The 22,947-nt window shown below is 38.9% G+C and overlaps 1 protein-coding gene across 1 annotated transcript in view; it reads left to right on the plus strand.

Annotated features, from left to right (window-relative positions):
* Window positions 1-22,947, plus strand: part of SPIDR (scaffold protein involved in DNA repair) — a 195,060-nt gene that overhangs the window by 33,577 nt on the left and 138,536 nt on the right. Inside the window, exon 6 of the mRNA XM_066330781.1 lies at window positions 17,898-18,154. Within this exon, the coding sequence (XP_066186878.1) occupies window positions 17,898-18,154 (257 nt within the window). The remainder of the gene's footprint in view (window positions 1-17,897; window positions 18,155-22,947) is intronic.

Genomic DNA, 22,947 nt, shown 5'->3' on the forward strand with positions numbered 1-22,947 from the left:
CATAAGATTTAGTTTCCCTTTGCGAAGATTATAGGTTGAGATTCATCTCCTTGTTCTATCTTGGATTACTAAGTGTTTGTGGCTGTGTGTCACTGTATTTATCTAGTCCACATGCTGTATTTGAATTTAACTGAGAGTATGTTTGAATGAATAAAGTAGCATAATTTTCTTCCCTTCCCCTGAAGGAGAGGTGGGTTTCTTTTAAAGTATGGCAGCTATTATGACTAACTATATAATTACACCTTTAATCAGACTAAACTATTTTAGATACACAGTAGCCCCATTTGGCCCCTCAGTGTTGAACTGAAAACCCTCTAAAGATGCATAGTATGGCACATAGTCATCGTCACCTTTAATCACTCAGCGTGTTAAAGCTACTGTGCAGGAGTGCACATGGCTGTGTGATTTGCTTTTGGGGGTAGTGGGTGAGGACAGGGAAGAGACGCATGTTACTGAAAATTCCTTTTTCTGATTCTGACTCTGTGAGGACACTATTGTATTTCTCTTCTTACTGCCTCTGACCGTTTTGCCAGCATTTGATGGATTTCTTCTACTGTTACAATGCATTTGAAGGTGAATTTGGCTCTGATGATGTGGGGAGAAGTTTTTAGTCTTTCTGGGCTCCTGAAGCTACTGATGGATGTGGAAAGCAAGAGGTTCAATGCACAGAGGCATGGTCTCCAGAAAGCCTCTCTTTGTGTCAACAATGAGTGAGATGTCCTTGTCCTCACAGCTGTTCAAAGGCACAGCAGAGCTGCTTAGTGTTCCACTTTGTGCAAGCTAAATACAAGTCTCTGATTTCTGGCATATTGGGATTCATCCTTTATATAAGAAAATGTACTGCCACCACTAACATACCAATTTTTTAGTTGACACATTTCACCTCTGGTGTTAATTCTGTGACTCTATTAAGGCCTAATAAGTGCTGTTTCTTTCAGACCTTAATTATACTAGTAGCCATTTTAAAAAGAAATCTGCTCTAGTTGCAATACAGTTGCTTCTAATATTTACTTCAGTTGTGCTTCATGTTTTGCCAAATATGGTTTTGTTTGTTTGTTTTTTGGGGGTTTTTCTGTGTAAAGAGGAGGAAAGGGAGGGATAGATGCCACATAAGGAAGAGATACCAGCAGAAAGGCAGCTCTGTCAAAAGCCAGATGCATGGATTGTACAAGGTGGTTTATTTTTGTTGTCATTTCTGAAACTAGCATAAGCTAGTTTCAGGCTAAAATGTTAAAAATTGTTGGGAGAAGGCTGAGAATTCTCAGCTGAAATGGCTGAGAATGCTGTTTAAGGAGGTTAAAAAGAGCTTAGGGTTATGCTGTGATCTCACATGGAAAGGCCCAGAGTTCAGGAATGAGCAGACCTGTGGCTCCAAGACACACACATGCACCTGGCAGAGTTCTCAGTCTTAATTATGCACTGTCTATTTTACTTCACCATGAGTGAAAAATCATGTTTGCAAAAAGCATCATGACAGACCTAGAGTTTGTTGCCTGTTAATGCATGTTTTCTCCCAACTTACTGGGTACACACAAATATTGCATAGGGATGTTGGTACAACACTAAGATAAGGGCAACAAATTAAAGCAGACATAAGAAATGGGAGAGCCTTTGTAAAAATGTGCAGACAACTCATTCAGCACAACTGTTGATGGCTTGGCCTTGAGCTCAGTTGGTGGAGCTGCTGCTGCCTGGCTGCCAAGATAATGTGTGTGATGTAATTGTGCCAAGCCCATACTATCACAGTATTACAGCAAAACTGTCTGTGAACTGGGCACGTTCCCAGTTACATTCAGGTACAGTAACAAGGTAAATGGAAAGGTTTTGCCAGTACTGTATATATGTAGAGTTACAGCTCGAAGTGGGTGTTTTGGGGCAAAAAGGGCAAAGTGTCTTTTGCTGAGCAGGTAGAGAAGTCTTTGCTCAGTGCCAATATTATCTCTCTTACTAAATGACCCTAGAAGGATGCCCCTCTCCCAAGCTGCAGAGGAAAGATGTAAGAATGGCTACATAGGACAGATTAAAAACCCCTCCAGCCCGTTGTCCGGTCTGTGCTTGTGGCCAGATGCCCACAATGTGGACACTGGGTGTATGCATAAATTAAGCTAAAAGATTTGGCTTTAACTAGCCAAATAAGGTTACCAATTGCTTTGTTGCTGGCTGAATATGAAATAATCTGTGATCTTCAGTGAAAACTAGATATTTGAATGCTAGAAAGTTGAGTGGGTTTTGTTGTTTTTTTTTTTTTTCTTTGCTTGGAGACATATTCTTAAGATACTCATATAGTCCTAAACTGAGCTTGTTTATGTGGTTGCGTGCAATTTCTTTATGCAACCTTCACAAGCCCTTCCTGCTTTCCAAAGTTTTTGGAACAGTTAGTTAATTCTAACTTGCCATCTTCCTCTTTGACTGAAATTTGCAATTTCCTTTCGAGAAACAACTTCCTATTGAGTACTAACTTATCTGACCACTTTGATGTATTTGAAGTATTTTTTTTAAGTCCTGAAGGCATTGCAAAATTCAGTGTTGTCTTTACAGCTTCAATTTCTGCAGTGTCTGAATTGAGGAAGTACAGAAGTGGATAGGAGCTCATCTAACTAACAAATGAAATTGCAATTAAATTGTGCTTGATCGTGCGGTGTCATTGTAAAATTCCAAACCGTGGTAATTGAAACCTGGTTAGGCAGCTCAAGAGGACTGAATTGTCACGTTTTGGCTGTGATCAGCATTGCCTGTGGGAGATTTGGGAGTCGTGTGGATTTCCAAAAAATGCTGCAGCATTTTTGGAGGCAGATGCAGAAATGGGCTGATTTCTGCAGTGCAGCCCATCATCATGCCAGAGCTACAGGAATCTAAGTCCTGGCCTGAAAAATAGCCATTTAACTTAGATTTGGATGCCTGTGTTCTATATACAATAAACAGATGAGCTTAAGTGCTAAATACCAGGATTCCCAGCTACTGTCTTTCTGACCAAGGAACACTTAAGCTCCCTGGTGTTCCTGCACTTTATCTAATGCCTGTTTGATGTGGAGCAGGGACTGAAGCTCTTCAAGACCCTTTGAATCTTGTGGGGGTTTTTTTCTGCAGTGACAGAGCCTTTGAGGGAGAGGTAGAAATTATCTCCTCGTTGCTTTGTGTGGTGGGTTGAGAGCTTTACTGAGAGGAAATGATTTAAATTCTCTTAATATAGAGATTGTCTTGTTAGAGTTCAGGCTTCTCTGTTGCTTAGGCTGAAATGCCTGGAGTGTTATAGAAGAGTTGTGTTTACTGTTGTGGATGTGTATTCCAATGCAAGCAATGCATGTACAGCACTGGAAATCCCTGCAGAGCATAAACTACACCTTCTGAATCAAGCCCCTAAACAGGCTTAGGTGCAGAAGTACCAACTTTGTACTCACAGGCTTATATGTGACATAAACCACGAGTCTGCAGAGTTGCAATGCATCTGCTTATGTCCAGAAAGACTGACCTCTTGCACTTTGATGTCTAAATGCCATCAAAACTCCTCTTGCAGCCTGAGTCATAGCTTTTATAGCTGAAGATAATCTTATGTATTTGTGTGCATAGAGCATTTTTAATGTTTGTGGGGTTTTTTTGTCATCTCCCTGAAGTTACCAAGTGATTACCAGTTTGATCTTTTGAAGACTTAATCAATTAAGTGAGGACTTTCAAAGGCTCTTTAAATTTGAACTTGTGCTTACACTGGTTTTAAATATAAATGCTTTGCAGTTCTGCTTCCCTTATCTCTGGACACTAATAGTGCTCAGTGTTTTTACATGGGAGTTGGTGTCTAGCACCTGTGCAAAACATATTTCAGAACAAAGTTGCCAGATACAGTTGAGAATCACTTGTGACAGATTAGTCTTAAAGAACATGTCCCCAGACCACAGGAGATGCTAGATTGAGTCTCAAACGTCAGGCTTCTGACTCAGTCCTGCACTTACACCACACCACTAGATGATGACATTTTATTGGGAAGGTTCACCAGTTCAGGCAGTACTTCATAAACATCATCTGCTTTTTAAAGTAGATCCTTTGCTTTCTATTACAGCTATTGTTTCCTCTTCTGTATGTGAAATAGGGAATTCCCCAGATTTCTCCCAAGTGCTTTTTTTTTTCTTTCTTTCTTTTGTAATTCTGGGTTGTATTCTCTCCGTGGAAATCTGGTTTAATTTTATTTCGTCAGTCACAAGCAAAGTCTTATGGAGGTGGTTGCCATCTACAGAAAATTATTTCCTCTGCTTCCACCAATGTGGTTTTATATGTTGTCTGTCAAACCAGACATCCTCTGTGCTTCTTTGTGCCAGGGTTGTAGCCATATTGAGGCCACATTTGTGCATCCAGTCTTCAGAGTCTTGGCCATGATATTTGGTAGTAGTATTAGAGCTAGGAAACCCATGAGCACGAATCCAGTGGTGTTGCTATCATAGAAAACCTGATCTATATGCTTTCTGGATTCTCTCTTTCTGTGCTTTTTAAATGGTTGTCAAATGAAATTGAGGAGATTTTCTGATATCTGCCTATTTTTCCTGGACTACTATACTTGTTGTTCAGGACGTGAATAAGGTATTACTTTAATGTTATCCAAATTCTGGTTTGTCAGTGTAGTATTGCTTGAAACCACAGGACCAATTTTGATACTGGCCTTAAGTTTTGAGATTTTGAGTATAAGAAAGCATTGCTGCTTTTCCTCCTTTTTTTTGTGCAGTATGTTTCTGTAATCCTTCAGATGTAAAGATAGCTGTCATAAAAGTCCTGCAAATATTTTTATATATTTGGAAGCAATTTCTAGAGGATGTATCTGTGTGTAGTGGATTGTGAAGTGATGTGGAGTTCAGTTTTAGGGCAGGGAGGAGTGGATATGTAGGTGCATGCATCTGCTTTTGACATGTGGTCATGTTTCCTTTTCTGCTTAGTAAATTTATCTTGTATTATTAAGTAGAAGAAGTTAGTGAAGATAACTGAAGTTTCTATTCTGCAAAAAGCAGAGTGAATTAAGGAACTCATTTATAGCCAGACCACTTATTAAGCAGAATAAGGTCACAAATTAACATTAGGTGGAGAGAACTACACAAAGAAAATCCTAAAACTGGGGAGAAAAGTATGTGATGTTTCCTAAATGGAAAATGACAGGTTTATTTAAATATAAACAAACAAATGTAAAGGCTCGTGTGTAGGATGTTGTGAAGTGTGCGCATTTACGTGGTTGTTTTCACTGTGGTGTTGGAGAGTGTGGGTGACTTGTTAAATTTAATTCTCTATTTCTTAAATGCTTTCCCCTTAAGAAGTGGTTGTCTCATTAGGTAGTCTAAATGTAATTGTACAGTTTTGCTGTTTTACATAGAGTAGGCTTTCCGTTCCTTTAAAGTGCATTCCAGGAGTAATACTGCTTCTACTTGGCTGTAGTGATGCGATTTTGAAGGACTTTTGTTAATAGTAAAAATAGAAAGAAAAAGAAAATCTCTTTTATTTGATGCTACTCCTGAAAATTGACACAAATGGTCAACTTTTGATCTGGAAACTCAGTTCTTCCTCCCTTTTAAGTGATTAGTCCATAACAGAATCAGTTGGCTTTTGGCAGTTTGGATGCAAAATGCATTTAATGTGTCTTAGGTTTCCAAGTGTAAATTCGACTGTAGCAGATGTCAGTAAACATGTCAAAAGGATTTTTATCCAGAAGTCTTGGTATGTGTTAAAGTTACATTAATGGTCTGAATTGTAGTAGCTGTGGAAAATTTTAAGTCAGCATTTTGAATATCAATATTTATTTGATGCACTTGTAATTGAATTTTCACATTATTTGACATAAGAGTGTAGAACTGAGGAGGAATCTTTTCTCCAAGAATATTCAAAGGCTTGTTAGAACCCTGAAAATATATTCCCTTTTATGCCTAGACTAAATAATCTTGTACCATCATATGACACCACTGTGTTTGTTCTTATTCTTAATTTTCTTAACTGAATTTTTTGTCTTAGTCTAATAATAGTCTGTATTGTGCTTTTAATGAATTGCTAACTGTAGAACACAATGTGATACCTACCTTTCCTCTGATATTTAAAAACTTGCTTTAACTTTGCCCCTCCATGTTTGAGAAGAGTTATAGTACATTGATAGATTTGTGTAGTTACTGTCCTAGCACTGAAAGGAAAATACTGTGTGAGTTGTAGTCTAAATCATTAAAACATCAATATAGATAAACTGATCAGACTTTTGGCAAAGAGAAAGCAAGGTCTTGCTCCACGGCAGTTCTGCCATATTTTGTATCCTGCAGAATGACCCTAGACACATGTTTTGGAAATTCTGGAGATCTTAAAAGACAGATTTATTTTTTTTTTAATTTTTACTATTATTATTATCATTATTGTTTTTATTCAAGCCACGTCTGCTGCAGTGTCCCGCCCATTTTTCTGACCAAAATGAAATTACTGTTGTTGTGACCTGGGGAATGCAGATCATCCAGGCAGCAATTTAGTTTGCTCTATGCACGAGTATCTCTTTGGTGATTGGGAGTGGGAGATACAAAATGATGCACTGTTTTAGTTACCAGAGACCTTGATGACCACTTGTTGCTACTGAAGTGATATGAGTGCATGCTGCATTGTGCTCTGGACTAAGAAAAGAACTTCTGATTAAAATAGTTGCCAGTAAGACAAGCACAAAATTGATACAGTGGGTGCCAAAATTTGTACTTCTGCATTTAGGCAATTAAGCTGCCTGTCACGCAATTCCTAAAAGTGGTGCAGCCGGATGTCCAGAACTGCCTGAGCACTTCTTCAAAGCTGCTGTCACTGTCCCTCTCCTTTCTCAGTGTGCCTGTTTTTGCTTCCTCCGTCCCAAATTTTCAGTGCTGAGCACAGCTGGAGCTTGCTGGTGTTTGAGAGTTAACTGCTGTTTAATGAAAATTATTCCTCTTTTTTTTTTTTTTTACTTTCCATACAAACTTTGGGCTCAGATTTGTGGCCCCAAACATTTCATGAAATTACAACTTGCACGGTATTTTTAGTTGCTTCATGCTTCAAACATTGCAAGTTTTTGATCAGAATGCTAGTAAGTCACTTCCAAGTTCAAGAGAAAAAGATTTGCAGCACTTTTTTAAAAATCCTGCTAGCTGCAGAGTTCAGTCTGAAGGAAAATATCACATAAGCATTTTTACTTTGGAAAGAGGAAAATGAGGAGAGTATGTTTTATAGTATCTTGAAGGACAAATTTCTAAATGCTCTTCTGAGATGCTGAATTAACTTCTATGATTTTAACATTATCTTTTCAGCTTTGAGCTTCCCTTATAAAAAAGGGGACGCACGATCCCACATGTGAATTTTGCACTTTCTACTTGTAAACACACATTGACAGTATAGAAAAGAAAATGACAGTTTTTGATCATTTTCCTCCTCCCCTTCTTGAAGCACTGCTTTAAGAGTGGAAGTGAAATTGAACCATCATAATCTCTCAATCTGGTTTGAGATAGTGGAGGCATGAAGCCAAAAGCTATTGGTGCTGCCACGGCAACCAGTCAACTATTGCTTTTTCAAGTATGTTAAAGTATGCAGACATGCACTGAGGTTCTGTTTTTCTATTTGCCTGTAATTGAGAAGAATTACCTTAATTCTTCTTAATAGTACTACTTTAGGCAAGCTTTATAATCCTTGTAAGGAAATGCTTAATACAAATTATGGATGGTTGTATTTCAGGGCTCCTTTCTTTACAAGTTCTCCGTGTCAGCTGCTAGCCCGTTCTTTGAGAATTACCATCCATTGAGTTTAGTTGTGTAAGGATTGTATTTGGTTACTGGGACGTTTCAAGTGTATGTTCCTGATAAGTTTATGTGTGTGCTTATTTTCTACAAAAGTTTTAAATATCTGTGATTGTCTCCATGGATCCTGCAATGTATGTTATTATACCCATATTATGGCAGTCATATCACTGAATGTAATGTAAAACACCTATATTACAGCACACGCATTTTTATTCTCATCTAGATCTCAAAGGAGTTTTAAAGTCTGTACTTTGAAATATTTTTATGTACTGTGAACAATCAGCTAAATGTGTCAAAATAAGACCGTAGTGTAGCAGCTAGCACTTTTCACTCTGTCTATGAAGTGTGTATTTGCAGCAGCATTACCATTTTCAATTACAACGCCTTACCCAATTGATAGTTACTTTATTTTCCTTCTGTTCCCCCAAGTTTAGGCACATGATCTGAAAGAGAATCTGTGAAGTTCGTGTTGGGCTTCATTTTCTTTGTTCTTTGTCCAAAGAGAACTAACTTTAGCTGAGTACATTTAATGTATTTTTCAAAGTAGTTTCATTGTTCAGTGTTCTTTGGCTTACTTGGAAAAGCAATTAAATGAGTTTCTTTAGCCTACATATAGGTGCTCTCATCAATGTTAGAAATCACTTTAGATGAAGGTGGTGCTCTTGTGTGCATGCACATGCTGTCATCACTGACACAGTATTTCAGACGTGGTAAGACATTTCCTGCCCTGAAATGTTTGCTGTTTAAAATAGCTTTGACAGTGCAAAACCACAAAATGATCTAGAAAAGGTAGGCTGTGGAAGGACTTCAGGAGAGGAGGGAAAGGGTTGGAAGAAGCTGGAGATGAAGAGGAGGGAAGAAATGAAGGGACTATTTTAGGCTTTGGGGGCAGTTCCGCAGGAGTTGTGAAGCAATAAATGGGGCAAAGGGAAGCACAGTCAAGTGAGAAGAATGTGCAGTGAGTGGGAGTAGAAGAAAATGAATGTAATGTGCTGCACTGCCCAGCAGCCTGGTGTCTCCTTAAGCTGCCAGTGCTGTAGCCATGAATGCTGGCAACTGTTGCAGCTGGAAGTGCAGAATCTCTATTTCAAAATCTTTCAATGTGTCCCTGTGGATATTGTTAACAAAAATTTTTCCACTAAGTGCTGAGCGTTATTGCAGAAATTATGCCTGTATATTGCATTTGTGCCACTTGTGTTTCCATTCTCTCTCATTTTCTTTTTTCTTTCCTTTTATGATAAGTGCTTTTCTAGAGGTTTTCACAGGAAACTGCAGATTAACCAAAGAGGAGAAATTGGTGTGAATAATTTGTACTTCACTGAATATCTGTGTGCAATCCCTCATTTAGTTGATTATTCTGGAATTGCTTCTTTTAATCTCAAAAATAACGTGCTTACAGTTGTCGTCTACTTTTAGAAAGAAAATACATAGTATGAAAGATTTGAAAGTTTTTGACTGTTCCCTGATCTATCTATACAGTGACATTACTGTGAGAAGCATTTTCTTTTTAAGAAAGAACTTTTTAAAAAGTTTGCAAGACACTTATGCAGTTCATAACCGTATTCACTAAAGAAAGAGAGAAGCAGTTTCATAAGGAAAGATTTAATTTGCTTGGACCAAATGATCTGTTTGGAGAAAAAACCCAATTTTTTGAGAACTATAGAAGGGCTTAGTTCTAAATGCTTGTCTGCTTTCCCACAGTTATATCTGTTTGTCTAGTAAAAGCTATTACCTCCCATTGCAAGTGTTTGTTCTCTCTGATGACTTGGATTAAAACAAAACAGTTGCTTGAAGATGGAAATGTATTTCCTCCTTTAACAGTACCTACTGAATCCTGCAGGTGTTTAGTCTAAGTGCTTTAGGATTTAGTTCATAAATAATAATTTGGCTTTTAATCATGCCTTTCAGTTGAGTCCTCTTGTTACATCCAAGCTTTAACTGGGATGATTACCATAGCATCACCTAAACCAGAGACAATAAAACTGAGGTTTCATGGCACAGATCCACTAACTTTAATAAATGAAGCTGACTGAATAACTATAAACAAAGAATGTGAAAGTAGGTTATCAAACAATGTGATAACATCTGTTCCTTGGAAACATGAAAGTAACTATTTCTGTGTCAAGAACGAAACCCTGTTTAAGTGGTATTATAAGCTGACTGCAATTTTCTTGTGTGCCCAAACTTCAGTGTATAATGTTGAGGCTTCTGTGCAAAATGATGTAATTATCTGCATGCCCTATCAGAGTCAGGTATTTATATTTGAAAGCCTAGGTCTCTGTCATCTGGAGGATCCTTATCAAGATGAGAGCTGAACTGCGTGGGATAATATGCAGTTGCATGAGAGGAGACCTGGTTCTGTCCCTGAATAGTTTGCAAGATGCAACACGTGAAGTGGCGTCTCCCCCTTCCCCTCTTTTTTTTTTTTTTGAAGAAGGGAATGGAGAACAAGGGTTATGGAATTCACTTGAATGTAATGTTGGCTAACAGTATCCATAAATTGTCAAAATTGTCTTTAACAGCCAGTCATTTTCTCTGAGAGAAAATGTATGATGGAAAGCAGGAAAAGTACTTGTAGGTTGTCCATGTTAACATTTTTTAGCATTATTTAGAAGTTGCCTATTACTCTGATTACAGACTGATGGTGAGATCAGTGGTAATGAGGTAATATTAGGAAGTGATAGATCGAATTCTTAATGCTAAGTCAACTAAACTACTAAAATGATGGTTTTAAGAGATGCAGTTGCAGTGCAAATGCTACAGGTGCCAAGACTGCAGCAGGGTCTACATAGAGTACAAATCAGTGTCCCTTAACTGATGTTGAGTAATCTTGTTTTGTGCTCATCTTGCACTTTAGCAGATCACTGTCGCCTACTATTATTTCCTGTCCTTGTGCACAGCAGGCAACAGTTCCATTCAGTCTTACCTTTGGGATCACTACTTAATTCTACATGTACAGAGTATCCTCAGAAATAAATAGTGCTTCTTGCTTTTCAGACTGATTTTGTGTAAAAAGGCACTTGGGCTGAGACAAGAGCCTCACCTGTTTCGGTCGGCTGATCCATGCCTCAGAACAACCTGTTCTGGGAGAGGCAGGCTGGAACAACTTGTGGATGTATCTCCAGAGGTATAGCCTGCTTAACCTGTTTGCCTTGTGAAAGCTGAGGTTTCTGCTCAGGATTAGAAGTTATGGCTTCGATTTCATCTTCCTTACCACTTGTGCATTCTTTATCTGGGGAGAAAAAAAAAAGTCAGTAAATACCATCTTTGCATTAGGTCTATAAAAAAAGTCTGGTTTGTTGTACTTTTAATTACTCTTCTTTCAAAGATCAGATATTCGTGTTGATTTATTTTAATGTTATTTTTTCAGTTCTTGTTTTCTACAGTGTATTAGTGCTGAATGCAGCATACTGCCTGCAAGTGGTGTATGTGTACAGGATTGTGTTTGAGAGAGCTCAAACCAAACAAAAACACACACCTCTCCCCAGACAAAAAAGAGTGCCCAGCCAAATATACTGCATGCAATCATAGTCGTCACCTCACTTTCCACTTCAAGGCAGTATGATCTAAACAAGATATGGGAACTGATAAAAGATGATACAAGTTATTTATTTTGTTAATTATTATTTCATGTGTGATATAAACCACCATTTTGTGGGCTTGTGTACTGTGCTTCAACTTCCTCACTCTGTGAAGTGAAAGAGGGAGTTTTCCTGTCCCTCCACAACTTTTCTTGGTTTCAAAAATGGTGTAGGAAGCCCAGCATCAGATAACTGGCTCTTGGATTTGACAGCAGCCATACCATTCCATTAATTTCTGCAGAGTTCCATGGAAGCCCTTTCAATTCCTTCGGTGCCTGAGAGCATCTTTGAAACTGTCCCATTTGCTTTTCTTTTGATAACAGCTACTGGTATTTTCTCTTTGGATTGAATCCTACTTTTGAGGTTACCTTTTCAGACAGTAGCTAATGCAGTTGTATTTTGATAGGGCTTGCAGAATAAATGGTGTCAGACGTGGGTAAGACTTCCCCAGGAGCTCTTCAAAGGAAGCCCAGCAATGTAAGCAGTGGTGTATAAGGTTTGAGAGCTGGCCTGCTTCCTCCAGAGATAATCATGAATCAATTTCCTTTATGATAGGAAGCTCTGGAGTGCTGGATGCATTGAATCCTTTTTGATTAGTCATAGAAGAGAAGTCCTAACCACTTGTTTAAAGGTCTCAAAACACCATTAAAGAGGAGATGAGGGTGAGTCTGTGACCAAATTCTGCTTTGAATAATTACAGTGTTGCTGCCTACACTTCTCCTCCATATTCAAGTAGATACCGCATTCTTCTTTGCTACTTGGCATAAATGATTTTGTGTGCTAATAACTACTGCATTCCAGCCCTGGGGTGGTGGCAGCTGGAAGACAGCAAAAATTCATTCCCATGTCTGTGTGAAGGCAGATGTTGCCGAAGTTTAGGGGTGGCCAAGCAGGGAGAAGGAAGCTCAGTGGTACTTGCTCTTGGAGAATCCTGGAGAAGTGCTCAAGGTGGCTGTCCCAGAGCTTGAGGAGCACATGGCTCTGTTTCCTGTAATGGCAGCCACAAAGTGCTGATGTGTGTGGAGTAGGACATGTCATTTCCTAGTGCACTGAACCAACACCACTGATAAATATTTAGGACAGATCAGATGGTCTGAGTGCGTGTGCTGGGGAGGAATGCTGTACTTGGCTAAACAACCAGGCATTATCTGAGATCCATTTTAAATATGTGCTGTCTCTGTAATAACACTGGGTGGTTGTTCCAGATACAAAATTTCAGTTAATCTGCTGTGTCAGTTTGGGCTTGCAAGTCCAGAGAATACCTTATTAGTGATTTATGTCTTTCATTGTTGCTCTTTTTTTCATATGATTATCTCTGCCCACGCACTCCTACCTAATCTTGTATTTTTGCGTGCTGTTCCTGTGGTTATTCCATGAGAAGAGAGCTTGGTGTCACCCACAAGGCAGCACACACCTAACTCTGTGCTTCCACATAAAATTTCTTGTGTGAAGGAATATTTGAATTTTATCTCTCTAGAGTAAAAGTAGCTAGCTTACCGAAAACCAAATTATTTCTCAAGCTACTAGGAAAGTATATTTGGCATAGACTTCAGTGCTTCAGTTAAAGCTTCAGAAAACAGAGAGCTTTGAAGAGAACTGCAAGCTTTAAATCCTTTGTATCTTTAATTATCTTTATAGAGCTGAATAATATCCTGTACTATCTGTGTGCACAATGCTTGAATTAATTTTGTGTTGATTAACTAAGGGAAAACTTCTTTTCTTTTACCTTTACCCTACTCCCTGTAAGCCTGCAAGCCAGCTTCTGGCGGAGTTAGCTTCGAGCATTCATTAGCATAGCCTGGGCCTTTGACATACTGCACTGGTGATTTATGCTTGTGAATATTCATTGTGCTAAATCCAGTGGCTTTTCTGCTCACTCTTGTTTTTTTTGAGAGTACCATGCAAGATACAAAATTTTCTTGCAACCTGTAACCAGCTGCCTGGGGTAGAAGTTGGCTGCATTTGAATCCCTTTGCATGAATGACAGCAAAGTACCTGTAGTGCAAATGCAGGGAAGACTGGATAAAAGAAGAGGCAGTAGGGTAGTCACCTGAGTTCACTGGGTCTCTTAATACTGGTCAGCTTCCACTCATCCTGAGACCTGTCATGAGAGGGCAGATAGGCGAACTGTAGATCAATTCTGAAAAACACAAGGGAATCACAAAAGGCAAAAAGATCGTCTGTGAAAGAACAGGCAGGGGGTAATAGAAAATGCTTCCAGAACCAGAGGCAAAGATACATGAATGAACAAGTAGGAAAGGAGATGCTGCAAGATTAATTTTACTCTGTATGTACAGTGATCAGTCTGAAACTCTGAAATACTATTTCTGACATAACTTGGCTCTGTGACCTTGAAAAAGCCTGGTTCCCTAAGGGTTCTCTGAGAAACCCTGTTAGTTCTGCCATTTGAGCTAGGCTGTGGTAGGATAATCAGAGGGAAGAAATTTATATTATTTAGGGAAGGAAATGACAGACTAAGTGCAAAAAGTTATATCAATGTCTATGTAGTATTTGGTACCCATTTTTTGTCTCTCAAGACATACTGTGGCATGCTGAAGTATCTTAGTTTCAGCTGATAAACTTGTTCATAGTATCTGTGAACTTTATTGAGCATCTTATCTGCAAAATATCTTCATATCTACTGGGAAAGATTTACAATATTAACTGAATGTATGACAACTGAAAAATGAGTGTGTTTGATGAATACAAAGGTGAGGTGTGGATACTGATGTTTTTCCATGGAAATCAGTGAGTGATAGATCTTGGGAGGAGAGACAAGGGGGATGAGAAACCCTCACAACTCCTCATCACCTTGCCTCTGATTAGCAATCACTATCTCAGAGCCTTTTTTAAAAAATGCAGATTTATTGTTTATTTTAATAGGGTAGATTTGTTAACTTCATTTTGTACGAAAAGCTTTTTAGGGTTCTGCTTTCTATGCTAAAGCTGGAAACTTCAAATGGAAGTGTTACACTTCTCATGTTAACTTATTGCTATTTTATTGATACGAAATATCCAGTGCTTATTTTACTTATCAAATACAGATATTGCTTATTGCCATCACTATTGAAGTGAAAAGGTAATTTTTTCAGACCTTTCAGAAGCAAACAATGTGCAGATTGCCAGGGTACTGCCAGAGAACTCACTCAGAGGTGTTCAAGGTGAAGCAAGAGGTAGCTGAAGCAAATCTCTTGAGGATGAGGGAGGGAGTACTTGGTCACAGAGGTAACAGCATGATATCTTCTGTGGTGCATGTGTACAAAATCCATGTGTTTATGGAATGCCATCTTCCTTCCACTGAAGTCAAGAGTTTTGTCTTTGAACAATTTGGGCTGGGATTTTACAATTTCTGTGGATGGCTTTTGGTATTTTTTTCATTCTTAGTGAATGCAAATTGACATTGTTTAAACATACATATTTTAGCAATCTTACCTGCTTAGTTGGGAGGGTATTCTCATTTTGGTTTCTATTTTTACGTGTGTACCATCCTCTATGTTAACTAGTACCTGTGAGTGCCGTCAAAAATGCATCACAAATTAATTAGTCTTGAGAACGCTTTCCTTTTTGATGCATTTTGATTAAAAGTGCTTAGCCTTAAAATATTGGGTCCTGGATGCTCTAATACAATACTCAACAACTTCTTTGCTTTCTTGTAGTCAAATCTTGACAGAAAAAAAGGCAATAGTCTGCATTTTTGCTCACCATTTTTCCTTAAAAGAAAGGGCCTTAAAAGGGGAGCATTTATAGCTTTTCAGATGACACCAGTCATAGAGAAAATAGATTTATTTTAAAGTAAAACAAAATTATCTATGTTTATTGTTCTAGTGATAGAGATTGAGGTCAACCCCTGATTTTTTTTGAGTCAGGCATTGGATATGGACAAGTGGCGAGCATGTTATAAAAGAGGGTGTTGTGGAAAGGCCATCGTGGGAAATATATCTTAGTCTACTACTAAGTATTTGGAGGGACTGGATATATGGGAGACAGTCATGAAAATCCCCAGGACTGCGGTTGATTACACTGGGATCAGGGATCAGAGGAAGGAATTGAGGTGGGGAAACTGAGCCTGTGTGTAGTGGGAAGCATAGTACTTTCAGCCACTGTAACCAAAATTACTATATTTCAGAATAATAAACAGTGTGGAAAAACTATTTTAATTTGACAATTCTTTGTGTTTAGCAGTGGTACTCTTCTGAAACTCTAATGATATTGCTGGGGATATTATTAAAAAAGAAAAAAGCCAAACAACAAAATAACAACAGAACTCTTGGAAATTCTTCTTCATGATGTTTGATATTGATAAAAAAATGAACAATTTCTTCACTATTTAGCAATGATTGTTTTAAAGTAAATCAAATAAATGATTTTTTTGCCAGGTTTTCCACAACATATTGTTGGTAGGCTTGCCAGCTCGTTTACTGGATACTTGAAAAATCACGTTTGTTGTGTTTTGAAAATATTTTTCTCTTTAGACTAGAATTCTGATGATGGCTACAGTTAAAAAACCTGCAGAATTGGAAGGCTAAGTTTTTGTTCTTTGTTTTTCTTCTCCGTTTTTAGAGTTTCCTCTTTTACAAAAAATTTCCAACTGACCAATTAAAAAACCATCAACAACAAAAAACCACTAACAAGCAAACAAAACAAAAACCCCAAAGTACAGTGTCCTTGGGGAAGTTCAGTCTAAACAAGTATACAGCAATAAATTTTAGCAGAAATTATTTATTAGACAGTCTTGAGTTAGGAAAGCTTCTTAACTCTTAAACAGTCAGTGGGATTAAAACGTGCTTAATTTGAATGAACTTCCCAAGGGCTTTTCTCGTTTGCATTTCACTTGCTCAGAGAACTTCATGTTTGCATCCTTTTTTTTAGGTGCAGTGGATATCATAGCTATTTGAGAAAAATTAAAGCATTCCTAAAGCAAGAGAGTGTATCAGAATGGTGTTTTAAGAATGAAGTGCTTGCTTACTGCTTTCAGAGCCTTTGAAATCTTTCATTTCTGGCTCATTTCCAATATGGAAGGAGTTTGTTTTCAGAGAAATATTGTTGCCAAGGGACAGATGTTGACTGTGTTGTGTTTAAAACAGGCTGATATTAATTACATTCTTTTAGCTATTCTACTTCTCTGGATAACTTTAAAAGGTACTTCCAATTTCCAGAATACTTAGGTAAGCTCTTGGAACATGAGCACAGTGTCTCGGCATTTATGTGAAAAATGTATTAGAGAACTGGCAAGAGCTGAACTTACTTTTGTGCAGTCAAGAAATGCTGTTTTCAGATGATTGCACTAATTAATAACATAGGACAGCTTTAGTGAATGCTGTGATTTCCCTCCCTTTCCTCTTTTGTCTTTCAAGTCTTTATCTGAGCCAGTTGTCAAACAACCTGTGTAGAGCACTACTTGAGCTGGCCTAGTGCTGGTGGTCCCAGTGACAGGACTGTCACTGCTCACCCCACCAGAACTTGCAGACAGTGTTGGTTTGATTGTTTTAGGTTGTTTTCCAATTAGCTCCTGAAGCCTGAGCCCAGCTCACGTTTCTTAGTCCTCTGCCTATTTCAGTGGTTTAGATCATTTTGTTCTGTACTTGGTAAAATGCCACTTTCCAAGTATTTTTGCTTAATACTCAGTACTTTAGGAAACATGGGGTCCAGAGAATGTAATACATGTAACATCTGTGCAGAGCTCACCTTAGGGAGCCAACCCAGCAGCATTAACCTGCTTCTGCGTGAGCCCTGTAGGAGAGTAAAATAAGTTCAGCCAAAGCAGGTGAATTTTCCCTCACAGCCCTCTTCTCAGCCTTCCATGTCTCTACAGGGTTGTTTTTTCTGCCTTCTCATGCTCTCCTCTCATCCTTCCATCAATGGGATGAGTTCACTGTGTTCTGTGAGTTTCTGGGAGAAGAGCTCCAGCAAGGTTCTGTGGGGCTGACCTCCAGCCCTGCTGGCTCCCAGCCCTGACTGCTGACCAGTGATCCATCCTCCTTGGAGCTACCTGGAGACAGCCCAATAGCTTATGCTCAACTTTTGAAACCTTCCTGGGAAGCTGTAGGCCTGCTGGACATGGATGAAGGCCTGCATTAGTGTTCAAAATCATGTTTTAACAAAAGGTTACATACTGGTTGCCAGCTACAAGCTGTCCTTAGAGGCATGTGTTTCTTCCTTCCATTCAGATTATGGAAGCTGACCTTCCTATTTGCTTCAATCCCAATATAAAAGCTCTCTTTCTGTCAGCTGCCAGTCATGATCCCTGTCACTCATTAGCCTCTCTCTGCTTTCCTCAAAACTTGCCTTAGATTAAAGCATTAGTTTAATTCTCCAGACCTAGTATTTAAGAAAACCTAAGTGTTACTCATCTCAGTTGTCCCTCAAGAGATGATCTTTATATTCAGGAGTTGATGTTGATTGACAAAAAGATTAATGTGCATTTACAGTGAAGTCGTCCAAGTGAGGTTAATAAATTGGCATTCCATTTGTGGAATACTGGGTAACATAAAACTGCCTACATAAAGCTATACTATCTCATTAACATTCTGTTCAAATAGATTTGTATCTTCATTTCTTTTAGGCAGTTTCGACAGAAATATCCGAGTATTCATCCGACAATGACAGCGTGGGGGAAGGAGAGACGAGCCTGGCGACCACCACTGCAGGCTCCAGTAGGGGATTACAGGCGAGGCCAGGAGGGGACACGGGCGATGTCACAGCACGGCCGGCCAGCGAGTGGCTGAGGTCAGCACAGGCCCTCCTGCGCACCCCTGGGAAACAGGCAGGAAAGGCCCCCAGAGCCCCCGCAGAGTCTGCCAAGAAGAGGAAGCTGCTTAGGTAAATGAACTGTCCACCTGAAGGAATTTTTTGTCGTTGTTGTTTTTCATTTAACTATAAGTACACTACACTTGCCAAAGTGTTGGAGTGTGTTTCAAGGGTGAACATTTTAGAGGTGCAAATAGGAAAAACTTGAAGAATGCCATTTATCTGTAAACAAGCAAAAAAGGCAAGAAAGAACTGAATTTAAAATCCTTGGTGAAAGCCGTCAATCTTGAACTCCTGTTCAAATTGATTGGTTTTTGACCTTCTAATAATGCCTTACAGATGTGTGAGTGGACATACTTCTGTTCTAGCTTCTAATTATTTAATTGCTTTGTGCCTCTCAAGAAAGTCTGCAAAAATGCTATACCTCAGGTTTTAGGATTTTTTTTTTTCTGGTCCTCTCCAGATTTGTCAGGGCAAAATTGTCCAAAATACTGTAGGAAGGGAGTGGATGAGCAATAGTTCTGAAGAGTGTAGGACAGAGAGTTATGTAGGCAACGGGAGGATGTGTTCTTAAGGTGAGATTTAAATGTCTGTGACTAAGTCAAATACATTAGAAAAGTATGTAACTGCAGAAAGAAAGTAGCCTGAGATGGAGCAGTTGAAGCCTGATGTTCTAGCTAATTACAGTGCAGAAATGGTCACTTGCTGTATTGAATTAATGAGAGTTGTGTTAACTTAAATGGTATATGTGAAGATATGCCTCAAGCTGTGGGGACCACAATTACAAATGGGGCTGCTCTACATCCCTATTGTTGTTTTAACAATGTGCTTCTCTTACTTTTACAGCTGAATCTACGTACAGTAATCAATTACTTAAAAAGTAAATCTTTCGTTTATAGGCATACCTTATTTTGCTCTGAAATATTCTTGGCTATTTCAAAATGCTGTCTGAGGAAACAGGTTTGGACATCCAAATTACTGAGGACCTCTATACTTAAAAGTGCTTTGCTTGTGCAATCAAGCTTTATTCCTTGTTACTTTAGAAAACATGCGTACACGGCTGTACTAGGTCAGACCAAAGCTGCAACCCCAAAAATGCCTTTTTAGTGGCCAAAAGCAAGTATGTGTGAATGTAATAAAAACAGGACAAGTGTACAGTGGTATTTTGCCCAGGTGCTCTTCCAGCTTTAAGCAGTTCAGCTGTTTGTTGCCATTAGTGGATTTGTCTTTTTCTAAATTCCAGCTTCATTTGATGACCTTTACTATCAACAGTCTAAATGCAAAAAATGTTTTACGGCCAAGATACTCTGACACAAGCGTATAAGAGAACAGATTGCTTTAAAAACAAACAAAACAATAAGACCAAACCATCCACAATTATGTAGAATGTAATCTGTCTGGAGTGGCCAGAGGAACAGAGCTTACAGGGCTTTTTACCTTCCGTCCTGTGGTTCCACTTTGGGTTCCTTTGGGAACAGGGAAGCAGGCAGGAAATTCCTCAGTTATGAGTGTTGTTTATCTAGTTATTTTGCTCATGCAGGTAATTGTCATCTTTTCACTCTTCCTGTTCAGGGCATTAATTCCGTGTGTCTCTCCCATCCTTCCTTTTACTGCTGACAGAGAACATTTTCATTGGTGTGATAACAGTGATAAAAGTTTGCATCCTCAATAGGAAAGCACAGGTTCTCAATGCTGTGGATTGAGGGCCAGTTCAGGGAAAGGTTTGTCAGCTTCTTGATTGATCAAGTGACAATCCCTTCTTTGTGGTTAAATAGCCAAAAGCTACAAAGCAGTTGTGGGTTTATTTCTCCTTCCTTCCTGCCTCTGCTGCAGGTCAAGGCCACAGCAGAAAAAGAGTGAGCAGGGGAGTCATTCTGGAGCTGGATCTGGCCAGTGAGCTCCCACTCAGATGGACCATTTGGAACTGCTCAGTAGGTTGAAGAGAGCCACTAGTCTCTGCTTAGCTGGGGTCTCTTTCTCCAGGCCAGTGCCTAGGGAGGCATGGGCTGAGCAGAGATGGTGCAGGTGATAGAGCTGTTATCTTCCTGTGTGAATTCCTGTGCAGTAGGTTCAACTTCAAATCCAGACTGTATTGTGTGTGCTTGTTTCATGGAGGAGTCCTGATGTAGGTAGAGTAAGTCTCCTCCCATTTTGTTTCTCCTTTAAAGAAAACAGAAAATATTTCTCTTTTTATATCTCTTTGCTGTTTGACATATGTAAATCTATCTTCAAAAGTAGAGATAGTATTTTCAAGAAATTTTAGCTTGTATTTTCTGTATCTTACAGTCATGCTGCAATCTGTGTTTATATTTGCATTGCCTGATTGCAGCTATGCCTCTGTTACATCAATGGGTACATTTTTCTGTGCAACTTCAAAGAAACCCCTCTAAAATATCCCCCCTAAACCCCCAAATCCCAAGCAAAACCAAACCAAACAAAGAAAAGAGCCATAACAGTCTCTGGAAAAAATCAGATTAAGTCCTTTCTACTGTCCTCTCTTCCAGGAAACTTCCTCGTGCTAAAATGGAAATGAGTAGTTGCCTGGATGGGAGGAAAAAATATTGTTTGTTTGACCCTATTACAGATGCAATTGTCATACACTAAAAAAATGAGATGCAACTAACCAAAGCAACAGAAATCTTCAGAAGTCAGCTAATTATGGATTATTAAAATAAATTTTTGTGATCCTAGCATTGGAAATTTGACTGTAAATTCAACAACTTTGAGTGTAAATTACATGAGAAGCCAATCTGTATCCCCAAATCAACATGCACAATATACAGTGTTGCTGCTCAGCCAGATTTGAAGGGGCATGTTGCAGTTCTCCTCTGTTAGGGGTTCAAGTGGGGTTTTGGAAAACAATTGGTGTCTGAAGACAAGAATGATGTGGTGGAAGCAGTATCTCTCCAACGACATCTACTGCCAAATTCTCCTATGTTTTCTTGTATTCCTAGTGATGTTAGTTTTTGTTTTCCAAAGTGTCCTAAGTGAAGATTATTCTTCTTTCTACCATGGTCCCTAGGGGAGAGCAGGTAGTCTATATGGTGGGGCTTGTCCTTCAGGGGTTTTGGTAGGTTTTGTACTTCAGGTTCTGATGAGCTGTGCTCTAGAAGATGCCAGTTTGTCATGCTGGGAGCAAAGCACTTTCTTTCACTCACAGCCATCAATGCCACTGCTCGGGACATCCTCCCCTTGAACACTGGCATTATGTGATTGTCTAGTTGCCCTTCTCTTTTTAAACAAGACTGTTGATGGATGCAGTGGGAATATATAATTTTCCCAGGTATGATGCCAGATCCATGGCCTTGTACTGCATCTATGAGCTACCAAGTGAGCTGAGAATTAGGTGCTCCTAGTGGTACTTGGTACTGAGATGAATTGCTGTGGTGATCAGGTCAAGAGCTGTTGGGTTTACATGCTCCTGCCCTTTTATTCCATCCCAATGCTTCAGTTTCTCAGCTTGAGCCAGCACTTTGTGGGAAAATTATGTGAATGATCCGTAAACCTGAGGGGAGAGAGTATATATTGCAAAGAATGGTTTTCAAGAAGCTCTTCTTGTAACATTTGAAATTCATGTCAATGCTATGTGGTGAAATGTCTAAACTGTGTTAGTTCAAATTCTTTCAAAGTTTCTCTGTGGAAGAACGGAGAAATACAGAGTATTGCAAGTTTTAATATTTATTATATAGATTAAACAAATAACTGGGTAAATTCAGTATTTGTAGAGAAGAAAACTCAAAATACATGTACTCAGCTCCTCTTGTCTTACAAGTAAACCTTTCTTAAAGGTTTTCTGAATTGTTTACTTTTTCCATTAGGATTTTCTTTCCATCAGAAAAAAAGAGCCAGAGGTTCATTGTAGGAAATAAATATCTTTAAGTTATAAAATCTTAACTCTGCATCTAAAGCTGTCATGTTGCAAGAGCTTATAGTTCTGAAGAATAAGGTTTAGCTTTTTGTTTGGTTTTTTTTTTAATACTTGAGTGGCTGTTTATAGTTCCAGAGAAACAGGATTTCCCAAGATATTATTTTAAATTGTCTTATATCTACTTGTATGCAGACCACATACAAATCTGATCAGCTAAAATTAACTTGCGTTATCGAAAGAGGAGAAAATTACAGAATGTCCTGGTACTATGGGCAGGAAAATGAAACACAGTTGTCACATGAGGCCAACTGAGGTCCTGAAAATAAAGGAAATTGCCAAGGGAAGAGGGAGCTGGCACAAATGAAGCAGACTTTTACTCTAAAATTGGGACTGTTCTTTCTTACATGCATCCACAAGTGGCATGAGAGTGTAACAACAATGGACTAGCCCTTTAGATGGTCATGTTCTTATGCTAATTTTAATTATTTCTGTAACTATTTAACTTTTCTTTGCTAGAGAATTTCTTGTTGGATTAGAAAAATATAAATGAAGAATATCATGGCAGCAGTACAGATGTACCACTTGCCATCACTGGCAGTGTTCACAGTAATATTATTTTGCACTTAGAAAAAGTTAAAATGTATTTTCTCTTTTAGAAAGTGAGGATGGTTTCACTGGGCCAAATGTTTGGTGCTAATGGGGAAAAAATGTGCCATGTTTGTCATTGGTCACAGCCAGCATGGCTTCATGAGGGAGAAGTCTTGCTTGTAAACCCTTCTACAACAGGGTAGCTCACCTAGTTGATCTAGGAAAGCTGGTAGATGTGATCTTTTTGGACTTCAAAAGCAAAGCTTTTGGTATTGTTTCTCACAGTAACTCCTGGACCAAATAACCAGCACACAGCTGGATAACCATGCTGAACAATGGGTAAGCAATTGGTTCACAGGTTGGGCACAAAGGGTCACACTGAATGGGGTGACATCAGGCTGGGGTCTGG

This window comes from Sylvia atricapilla, chromosome 1 (assembly GCF_009819655.1).
Source record: "Sylvia atricapilla isolate bSylAtr1 chromosome 1, bSylAtr1.pri, whole genome shotgun sequence".
In the NCBI taxonomy this organism is placed as follows: Eukaryota; Metazoa; Chordata; class Aves; order Passeriformes; family Sylviidae; genus Sylvia; species Sylvia atricapilla.